This window comes from Prunus dulcis, chromosome 4, assembly GCF_902201215.1.
Source record: "Prunus dulcis chromosome 4, ALMONDv2, whole genome shotgun sequence".
NCBI lineage: Eukaryota > Viridiplantae > Streptophyta > Magnoliopsida > Rosales > Rosaceae > Prunus > Prunus dulcis.
In genome coordinates this window covers 18,163,545-18,175,210 of record NC_047653.1, presented here as the reverse complement: position 1 = coordinate 18,175,210, position 11,666 = coordinate 18,163,545, and the positions used below count along the sequence as shown (strand labels likewise).

General features: G+C 35.6%; 1 protein-coding gene across 1 annotated transcript; it reads right to left on the bottom strand.

Moving 5' to 3' along the window:
* Nucleotides 1-1,522: 1,522 nt before the first annotated feature.
* On the bottom strand, nucleotides 1,523-7,907 carry LOC117624487 (hexokinase-3). Its single transcript, XM_034355774.1, has 9 exons — nucleotides 7,266-7,907; nucleotides 5,283-5,433; nucleotides 4,996-5,178; nucleotides 4,490-4,564; nucleotides 3,004-3,159; nucleotides 2,745-2,843; nucleotides 2,518-2,645; nucleotides 2,194-2,275; nucleotides 1,523-2,100 (listed from the first exon to the last, which is right to left on the bottom strand). Exons 1-9 carry the CDS (start codon nucleotides 7,535-7,537, stop codon nucleotides 1,720-1,722), a joined length of 1,527 nt encoding a protein of 508 aa, XP_034211665.1. The 5' UTR covers nucleotides 7,538-7,907; the 3' UTR covers nucleotides 1,523-1,719.
* Between the last annotated feature and the right edge of the window lie 3,759 nt (nucleotides 7,908-11,666).

Below are 11,666 nucleotides of genomic sequence, written 5' to 3'. Positions count from 1 at the left end.
TTTATCATATAATTATATTATTAAGATGTATGATGGTAGTGCTACCTCTATAATGATGATCATTCTCTTTTCTTCTTTTTTTTTTTTTATCAAATAGAAACTTCATTAGATAAACTTCAACGGTACAATCAAAGATATCAACAAAACATCTAAAATACCAATCCTTAGAGGGCAACAAACTAACATGCTAAAAACACAACTAACGCGGATAAAAGCCTCACTAAAACTACTAGCCCACATCACCACAATTAACCATAAGCCTAAACAAAGCCCACAAACCCAACATAACCAACCCTAAAACAACCATAAGCTTAGACATACCCTACCACCACCACCTGATGAAGCGACATCGCAGCCACACCCACCACCGCATCTGTAACATATCTTGGGAAAATATGATTTTCAACGATCTACCTGCGCATAAGAGAGAACAAATAAACGAAAACAACAACTTTGCCAAAGAACAATTTGGTGATTTGCAGCAACCTCCGTCAAAGAATATGTATAATCAATTTTAGAAAACATGAGCGACGCCAGGGAGCGAGTTTTGAGAGCAAGATTTGATTGATAATATAGATTAAAATGGGTGATGGGGAACTTCAATCTAACCATGGCTCAAAAGAAACCACCACAAGGGGCTTTTTTTTTTCAAAACGCCCCAATGAACTTATTCACTAACCTAAAAGGAAAATACGAGAAGAGATGAGGGGGAGGAGGGGCAATGACGCTTCTTCCTCCTCCCCCCTCTATGGAGTTTTCCTTTAGGACTCACAGAGGAAGAGAGTGGCTAGGCTTTCTCTTAACAATAATGCATGGGCAATTTTTAATGATGATCATTCTTGAACATGTAGTTTTGACATGTATTAATTTTTTTAAGTAGTCTAGATTTTTAGTTAATAAAAATGGAATTGATACATATCTTGTGCTCATAGTGATTTTTTCTCGTTTAACGAGGTAGCATTCTATTGGTTTTTTTTCGTAATAGGGCATGTCAGGAACCCTATTCCCCAATGAAGGCGAAGATGGGGAATCCCCAATTTGAATATTGCGGGTATGAAGGCGGGAATGGAGGAAAAATGCTTAACGAAAATGGAGATGGAAATGGCATATCCACCCACCACTAATTCGACCCATTGCCATCCCTATTCCCAATTTTAAAAATATTTTTGACTAAAACGAAATAAGCCTACTTATTGAGAAATTACACAATAGTACTTTACAACCACATGGCGTTGCCAGGTGGTAGTATGGACGAATGATGTGACGACACCTAGACATAGCTACTAAAAGGAAATGTGGAACTAACACTCGTTTGATATTGTCGTTAAAGTCACCCATCAAACCTTCGTGGAAAAGTGTACGGTCAAAACTGCACCTCCTCACCACCCAAAACTCGGCAATATTTTCTCTTTGGTATCATAATTTCTTCAACATCAAAAAAATTGTCAAAAGTTCTCTTGTGTTGTTAATATCTACTGTATAATTTCTCCTATTTATGTTAGGACGAATGTAATAATTGACATGTTTAACATTCCTGTCATTTAAGGAAATTTTGACAAAAATAATGATACAATAATTTCCATTGCCAGCATTAATATATTGAAAAAATAATTACGAGAGAAAAATATGGACAAACCTTCCCTTTATACAAACAGATATCAACTATGGAAAATGAATTCTACATTTACAGGGGCTATATGTATATATGAATATATATATTTATAGCAACTGTACGCTATCCACAGGGTAGGATGAATGTGAAGCAGCCAGGAGAGCTGCGCCCATGGCTGATCCATCTTCAGTGACCTTGATTATGACATGTTGGGCAATATCTTCCCCTAATATTTCAGTCAATGCTTCATGTAAGTAGTCTCTAAACATTGTATAACCTGTATACAAACCCCCTTCCATTGCCACAACCGTCCTTCTCATTTTCTGATCGCTTCTACTTCTTCCACCTGCGATTCCACCACTTCCATCCCGACCAATCTTCTTCAAGATCCCCACAATACCAGCAGCTGCCAATCGAGCAGCCCTACGGGTCACAACATCACACACCTTGACTATGAGCTTTCGAACCTTTAGAGGGACATCCAGAATCTGAAATGGCCAGGTCAGTAAAAATCATATTATTAGAAAATTGAAAGCCTTGAGAGACAAGGAATCAATACAAAAGATGTATGCCTTGTCTACCTCCAGGTTATCTCTTAAGATACGTCGTACTTCTTCCAAGTCAGGAGAGTCATCTTCATGCATTGCAGCAATCAATGGTGTCCTGGAAATTACACAGTAAAAACAGTTTTTAAGGTATGGGACGTACTTGTTCGCCAAAGCAACATTGACAATCAGCAATAAATAGTAATTGATAAGTGATCTCAAGTTGAACATCTCAACGTTAACTATTTTTCATAATGCCATTTTGCACTCAGCCAATCAAAAACCATCACCATCAGCAGATGGCATGATGAGCATGCCCAGCAAGTGCATCAGAACGAGAGAGAGACAGAGAGAGCATACCTCAAAATAAAAGGCATTGATAACTTGGAAGAAATAGGGTCAAAAATATCAGACTCCTGTGACATTCTGACAATCACTCTCCTCACAACATCACCTAGGTACATTCCTGATATCAATTTCTCAAAACCCTGTTGAAAAATGCTTTACATAATGAGATTAATAAAACTTCATATTTGATTAAGCATCTGCACAATCAAGCAACAACAGAGCAATAAAATGAATCTTACCTGATCATTCGGATTGGGGCTATCAGCATCTAATTCAATATCATACAGAGTCCTTGGTAAATGAGATGACCAAAAATTTCCCCATTCCATGTTGACAACCTAACAAAAAAAAAATATACATATATATATATATATATATATATTATTCTTAAATTACGACTTCATGTCAAGAGATATTAAAAAAACATCATCTCGTCATGGTAAAAAATTAGACATATAGATATATGTATGTATATCTGAAGGGAGACAAGATAGATACCATGCCTCCAGATGTTGTAAGAAGCCCTTGAGACTTAATTATAGCATCTGTCCTTTCCAAATAACAGGCATTAGTACCCGTTCCAATTATCACTGCAGCAACAGTGTCTGTGTCGTGATAATGTCCAAGTGCTAATGATCCCACAGAGTCATTGACCTGCATAAACAAACAGAGAAATCATGTTCCCAAATTTCACAACCCACAAAAGCAAATGCAGAATCACACAAATGAGTGTACAGGGACACATGCGCACAAAAGTTGCGTTGCAGTTCTTGACAAATAAAAAGGATAATTCATTCACAGAATATCATCGTTATCTCTAATATAGCATTTCACAACTATGCTGAAATAGTAGTGATTGGGGTTAGTATTTAAAGGCTATTATTAAGTAGAATATTACCTACTTTTCCCAGCACCCAAAATAAAAATAAATGAAAGAGTTATGAGTAATATATGGATCTAGGAAAGCCATACATAGTACAAAATGTGGTCCACAACCAATTAGAATTAAATTGATATATGTTGCTTATATAAGGTATCATGGCCATCTTACTGCCCACGACATTAATTTGTTTTGACTGCAATAAATCACAAACCTTGTTTTCCTTTATATTTAGAATAATGCTACTCTTACCACATTTGTATAACACATCCCTATACCATCTTATGTGGCAGCTGAGGTGTACATCCACATCAATTAAAATTATTTAATATTTTCTTTTCTGTTATGATTTATTCCAGTATTTGTTTTTCTAATTGTCTTAATTAAAATACACTTCATTGATTTAATTGATGTGGCATATAATATGGACATGCCACATCATGTGGTATAAAAATGTGGGATAAAAATGTGGTAAGTGTAGCATTACTCTTATATTTAACAGAATATTGTATCATAAAAGGTATCAGGGCCTTGTTACTAGCCATTTCATTAATTTGGTATGAGCATGCAATATCTCACAAATAATTTCCCTTTTAGATAAATCATGCCCTTACTTCTTTTTTTTAAAAAAAGGTACAAATTTTAACCTTAATCATCATAAAGATAAAATCCATATTTTAACCTTAATCAGCATCAAGATGAAACCCATACTATGCCAAGGCAAAAAAAGGAGGGGATTTTGGCATGTGAATTCTGTTCTACCCTCACCTACTTTCACACTTTGCCAAAGCATCCATATTTTGGCAGTCATAACTAAAACAATTCAAGAGTCCATGCATCTTTTCAATTTACCAAAAGGTGTGTAGGTTCAACGATAATACTACTAGAAATCATATGTAATGCACAAAGGAAAAAAAAACTATAATTAAAAAAAATTAATGAAGTAATTGAGGATTTACAGTACACCTATGACATAGTAGACACAATAATATTAAGACTTTTCCCATTCCAAACATTCCATTTTTTAAACATAAAAAGATCCCAGTAGGGATATGCAAGAAGCAATTAGCAATGTTACGTAAAGATGAGAAACGGCTTTCTTACAAGTGCTGCAACCCTCATATTTAGGCCTTTCCTGGTCATTGCATTCTCTAAGCATCCTGCAATCTCTCTTCCAACCTGACAAAACATTGTAAACCACGCTTTTATCAGGAGAGCAGAGGAAAGTGGCAAGCTTTTCACAAATAACTAACTAAGATAACAACTTATTAAGAAGATTCCAGAATCTTCAAATCTTCTTATTTTCTTAGGTGATGAAATAATAAAACATCAAGATGATTATTTGGTCTGGACCACGCAGAATCAGCTTTCTGAGGTCATACAAAAAGTCAAACTCAACCTAAAAAACTGAACCTCAACAGTTCATATACTACACCATGGAAGACTTGCTATGCATGCTCGGGCATGCAAAGAAAAACTAGAGCTACCATTTTATTTAAGCATCAGCAAGGAAATAAAAATTCTAAGCAACTATGCTCTTGCCTTCACAAAGTTCCCTAAAATACGTGAGTTTTATTGAAGTACAATTTAATGGACACCGTACAACTAACCATGTCTTCAATGGAAAACCCTTTTGTCCATTTTAATAAAGTGCCTGATGACACAGACATTTGTTTCACGGGAAAAGAGAATGTGAATCCAAGCTCCCCTCTTCTGTCCAGTGAAAGCTCAGAAATATCTCCTTCTCTTTCAACGAACTCCTTTAACGATGAAGCAATAAAATCAAATAGATCCTGCAAGCAATTGAAACACATCAGTTTCCATGACAGCAGCACATTGGAAGCTTTGAAGTATGTGCTAAACAATTACAGAAATCTTAAGGTACAATTTTAGTCACCTCGCTTGAGCCAGTCATCAAATCTTGAGGAATCGCTTGTCGATATACATCATGTTCCAAAGTAGAGGACCTCGTGCCTTCTAGCTTAACCCGTAAGACCCTAAAATTAGTACCCCCAAGATCTAGCGCATAGTAAGTTCCTTTCTCACTCCTAACCCAAGAAATTAAAAGATAAAATAATTAGTCTCAACACTTGTTATCAAGAAAAAAATACTTATAAAGAACGAAACGAATATGTACATAAGAAATGAACAAGCTGTCCACCAATACAAGAACTTTAAACACTATCAACCAGCTACTACATCAAATTTAAGCTAAAGAAAATGACAACATCCTGCCTATGTGCTCCCAAAGAAGAATGGTACGTCTTTAAACTAAACAGAAATCAAAGCCTATAAAGAGGTCAAAACCCAAGCTTTCTCCAACAAAAGATCCATACCCACCCCACCATACTTTTCAAAAATTCTTCTATTTCTTTATCCACACCACCCAAAATACAGCCATCACACTACAATCACAAAACACTTTCAACTTATTCTGCCAACCAAAAATTTCCAGAACTACCCAACACAGATTAGCTTCCTTACAAAATTTAAGCCATAGCTTTAATGCAATAAGGCAGTGAAGAACAAGTGATCTAAGCTTTCAGAATTCTCTTCCGTACTAACCAATGGGGAGAAAGACAGATAATCGACCCTCTTCTCTGAATCATATCACAAGCATTTCACCTAGCATGAGCAATAATTTATACCTTGGGGGATAGTTTGGCCTTCCAAATAAAAAAATCAATCCTTATTTATTACACAACTTATGAAAAGAAGGTATCTAACTGCATAATAATTTTACACTATACGACTGAATAAATAATGAAATTGCTGTCATGCTAAACCATGCGAATACAAAGTAGACAATTTTGCACTCTTATTGTACGCTAACCATCACCATTACCAAACTCATCTATAGAATACTTTTTCAAATGATAGACCCTTCAAAGGTAGTGGGGTCTCTGCTTATTTTAAAACAAGACATTGCATTAATCATTGCAAAACTGGACACATAATTGATCTAGACATAAAAGCGGGTAATAACACACTGAATGAGAAAAAATTGTAGAATAGGTTTTGTGCTAAAACATAAACAAACAAAAAAAAAATTGCGTTAATACAGAAAGAAAAAGTTAAATTATTAAGAAAAAGGAGAACTAGAAATGAAAAAGAAAGTCCACGTGAAATCTTAACACCGCACTCCTAAAGAATTTACTGTACTCATATTCAACATGAGAACAGAAATAAATGGAAGAAAGAACTGTATATTGAAAAAATTTCAAAGAAAAAAAATATTCCCAGCAAAGTAGTGATATGATTGATTCATCATTGTCGAATGTCAAAACAACAGGGAACACTATAAAATTAAATAATTTACAACAATTGAAGAGCTCGGATATCAGTATAATCGAGAACAAAGGCAGAAACAAGACCAACATCCAACAATTCCAAAACGGCACCTTTTCTAAGAAATTTAAACAAGGGCAGATCATAGAACTAAGGACAACACAAATCAGACGGCAATACGAAATGCACATAAAAGAAGGGGAACGGAACTACAGTAACAAAAGATAAATTAAACAAGAATTATAACAGTGAGAGAAGCCCACAAAAGAAATAGAAAAAAAAAACTGTAACAAAACAACAAATCATCAGAACACGTAGGCAAAGACAATCCCCAAATATCAAATCAAAATCAAAAACAATAAAATGAAGTTACTTTCTTGCCCAAAATCAAATATAAATGATAAGCCCATTAAACTCCAATGAGAAAACCCCATGAAAGAACCACCCAAATTTTCATCAAGGAACAACATTTTCGCCTAAAACCACCAAAAAAAAACCCAAAACCCAAAACCCAGTTGAAGAAACAGATACAAGAAACTAAAAACGAAAAGGCCCATTAAAGAAAATCAAGTGAAGCATTAAAAGTTATTACCCATTGGGGAGTTTATCCACAAAAGTGAGCAACATTTTGAGCTTGGAGCCACCATCAGAGGCCAAACCTGCGTGCATCTCCACAGCCATAGCGTCCACGACCTGCCTCAACCTCCCCACTGTGGTTTCACAGCTCTGCTCGAGTTCCTTCAAAACCCCAACCACTCTTCTCCACTTCCGTCTGCTCCTTATTCTCCGACCGACCACCACAGTCGCCACCGCACATGCCGCCACCGCCACCCCAACCGCCAATCCCACCGCCAACTTCCCCATATCTCAAACTATCTACGCCCCCTATCCCAATTCAAAATCGCACCGCCAAACGGCGTCGTCTCGTCGGTCTTCCAGTGAAACGACACCGTGTCACCATGAACGCGTCCGGGTTTTGTGTCTTGAGGCCTTTCGTTGGCTTTTGATTATGAGTTTGTGAGTTCTCTATCACTCTCACTGTCTCCAACGGTCCAAAGCAGGGGTTCAGAGGGTTCGAACAGTTTGAGTTTCTCGACGGAGAGTGGTCAGAGTTTGATCTCCGGTGTGTTTTCCGGCGACAGTGACCGGAAAAGTAGTGCGGATGACCCGCTCGAGAAAAGGCGCTATAGAGAGAGAGAGAGAGAGAGAGAGAGAGAAAGAGAGAGAGAGGCGCGTTGCGAAGGCAGTATTGTTGGAATGCGAAATGGTGGATACTTAAATAGTGGTCAAAATGACATAATTGCCCTCGTGGATCATATGAAACGTCGGATTTGTCACAATATCCTGCGGCGATTTTTTACCGTTTGGGGGAAAAAGATCTTGTGGGGTGTTTTGAGTGGGAAATCGAAGATTTCAGAAGATTTTTCACTCGTGTGTGAAATCTTTTCGGGTAGGGTGGGGTGATTTTGTTGGGTAAAAATTCATCATGATTCGTAAAAGATAGAGATGGATAGATTTTTTTTTTTTGTTTTTTTTTGGCTGATAGATTATGAGCCTTCCAATTAGGGAGAGGACTAAGAGGCCTCTGAATTGATAAGTATGATGCAACTATGTATTGCTATAAGTGGAAATTTTGTGGGCATTATCATCTCATGTGATGTGATGACTAAATTTAAGCATAGGCATGTCAATGTCTTTGGGTATGCTCAAATGTTTATTTCTACTTGTAAAGTTGTCAAAACATATATCTAAGAGTTGATGTATAAGAGTATAAGGTATTCATTTACATATATGGTTGACCACACGCGTGCGTAAACAATTATCACTAATATATATTGCTATGAGTATCAGTATTACTATTTTGTTATATGTTTCTATACGTAGTTTATGAATATTAGTATTTATAGCTTATTTTGTGGTTTTTTTTATTTTTTATTTTTTACAATATTGAGGAAGGGGAATTCGAACACAGGACTTCGGGTACAAGAGTAAATACTCTTAACCACTTAAGCTATAAGCTCATTCCAGAGTTAACGTATGTTTTCACAACATGACAAGTGATGATATCCTTTTTGGAAAAAGCTTGGCTTCTTAGAACTGAGAAGGAGTTCCTCCTCAAATTCAATGGAGTTTTGACGCTTGTTAAATTCCATTAACCCTGTTTTTATTTTTAGTAACTTTAACTTCTTCTTTTCTTTTAGAATTTGACAAGTGTTAAAATCTCATATGTTGTGAGAAGGAGCTCCTCAGTTTTAAGGAGACGAACAAATTAGTCTTGAAATTATTAAAGGAGTACTTTTGATGTTGCTATAATGGATGAATATCGATCGAATTGTTCTTATATGAGATAAAATATAGTAATTAGTAAGAAATAAATTTAATAAATGTGAATTACTTAGATATAATTCAAACGCATTAGGTTCAAATAAACATATGATCAAAGATTCCCTAAAAAAATATCATCAAAAAGACAAAAGGAAATAATTGACGAGAGATTATAGGATTATAAATCCAAAAAATTATGCCATAAAATCACAACCTCAACGTGCCAAACTAATTAATTCATGACGTAAGGGCATTTTTGGTAAACTAGAACGAAACCGCCCAAAATGCCACCCCATCACCAGGGCCAACAGACTACATGAGGTGCTAGGACCCAGTTGCCATATCGACAAAGAAAAAGGGCAAAATCGAAATAAAAAAATGCTTAAGGAAGGGTTTTGGCCTCTCTCTCCAATTAATTTTTTTTTTTTTTTTCCTATTGAAAAAGAAGTCTGGTTTTGTGTGGGTTCGCTATATTCGGAGACAGCTGCGTTCTGAAAAGAGGAAACGGCGACGGTAGTTGCGTATACGCCGCCGTACATTTGCCAGCTGGCTCCCGCTAAGACCCAGCTAGCCTCACTGTAAAGCTACCACCTCACAGCAAGTACTTCCTCACCATTTTCCTCATTTCTTATATTATTTGTATTTTTGTTCCTCTGCCCAAAACTTCCCTTTTTTAAATATTTTTTTATTATTATTAGCTCATAAATTATATTAAATTTTAATTTAATTTAATTCAATTTTAAATTTTTAAAAATTTAATTACAGCTTCATGAACAACCATGAGAGGCCCATGTATTTTCATGGTCACAGACTTGCTCCCAAACTCAATCACAACTATTACCTGATTTTGGATCTTTTAGGAATTTTGGATTGCAAAAATTAAATACATGGTTTTGTTCTCTACAGGCTGAAATTATTGTGGTTATCCTTTCCAGTTTTTTATTTATCATGCAATAAATACAAGAACCCCAATTTCTTAATCATGAATCCTACAATAATTCTTTTATTTATCAAATAACAACTTTATTAAATAACTTTCAACAATACAACTAAGACATCAACCAGACATCCAAATCACCGAGCCTATAAGAGCAACAAAACTAATTACACGCTAAAAAGCCAAACCAAAGGAGACATATCAACAACTACTAGCCCCACATCACTACAATTAAGTATAATCTCAAATAAAGCCCATAACCCTAAAATAAGCAAAACCCTAAAATAACACATGAGCCTAAATGAACCCTACCGTCACCACCTGGAGAAGTACCACAATCAACCTCACCACTGCATCTAGCATTTAAGCAAATGCAAAACCTCTTATGATATCAGGAAAGCAAGGTTTCTAGCAATACAATTGTGGATAACAGCGAACAACTATGTCAACCAAACAAACATGGCAAAAACCAATCGAGTAGATTGCAACACACTCTCCTTCAAATGCCTGGTAGAATTAAATCTAGAGAATGTGAGAAATTATAGAGAGATGGTTTTGGGAGAATGATTTGACTGAGGAATTAGCCAAAAAGAGGTGATGGGGAACTTCAAACTGAGCATCACTTAAAAGAAATTGTCATTAGGGGCTTCTTATTCAACAAGCTCCAATGAACTTATTTACTAACCAAAAGAATAGAGGATAAGGAAGGAAGAGCAATAGCGCTTCTTCTTGCTTCCTCCTCATTGAGTTTTTTCTTTGAGACTAAGAGAGCTGTTAGGGTTTTTTTGAAAAACTAATTATGATATTGAAGAATGGTTTGTCAAATCCTACAATATTTGAAAATCATTACTCCATCAAATGATCATGAAAATTGAAATTAGTTTCTGAAAGCCTATACAATGCTGTTTCAAAGCCCAAGGTTATTTTGATAAAAATAATTAAAAAAGAAGGGTTTCCTGAAAACCTTTCCCCAGAGCTTGAATATTATTGAGGCTATAATTTGGTAACCCAAAAAAAAGTGGAAATCTGACAAGTAAAAAGACTTTCAAGTGATAAGGTGACACAAAATAATGGCCACGTGACTCTTTTTAAACAAAAATTCTAATAATCTTGACGATATGTTGCATTTTGACACAAATTTTAGTTTATATGGTAAAATGTTGCAAAAGAAAAAGGTAGTTTTTTTTTTTTTTTTTTTTTGAGAAATTATGAGAATGCATTCTTAATTTATTCAACTAACAAAGGGTCAATACAAACTAGTGATAAAGGGCCATTACAATAACTAAGCGATTTAACATCAAAATTAAGATAATTTTGGGCTCATCCACTAATAATCACGCATGATTGAAGAAACTCTGCCATAGACATTCCAACTAAGAGTGCAAACTCAAAACAACCAAAAAAAGATAAAGCGTGAAAAAATCAAGTCATAACAATACAAATAAAACTCTCACAAAGGAGATGTGGAAAGCTCTCACAAATGAGATGTGGAAAGCTCTCATAAAGGATATGTGAAAAACTCTCACAAAAGGAGATGTGAAAATTACACATGAAACCCAAAGAATCTCTGCAACTTATTCCAAACATGAAGAAACCTGAAAAAGAATGGTTGTAGAGCTTTGACACTCAAACGCATGTGGAGATTCGATGCTGAGACGCATCAGCCTGTGATGAGTGGAGGAAAATCATTACAAAATGAAAACATATAGGGGAAACCTTCTGTTTCTGAAA

Bases quoted from the DNA above. Each gene is read 5' to 3' on its own strand.
- LOC117624487 (XM_034355774.1), bottom strand. From the start codon at position 7,537: ATGGGGAAGTTGGCGGTGGGATTGGCGGTTGGGGTGGCGGTGGCGGCA. The intron at 2,646-2,744 runs GTAAGATTCATT...ATTTTTCAACAG, and splicing joins GCCCCAATCCGAATGATCAG to GGTTTTGAGAAATTGATATC. The intron at 2,276-2,517 runs GTATGCTCTCTC...TGTAATTTCCAG, and splicing joins TCAATGCCTTTTATTTTGAG to GACACCATTGATTGCTGCAA.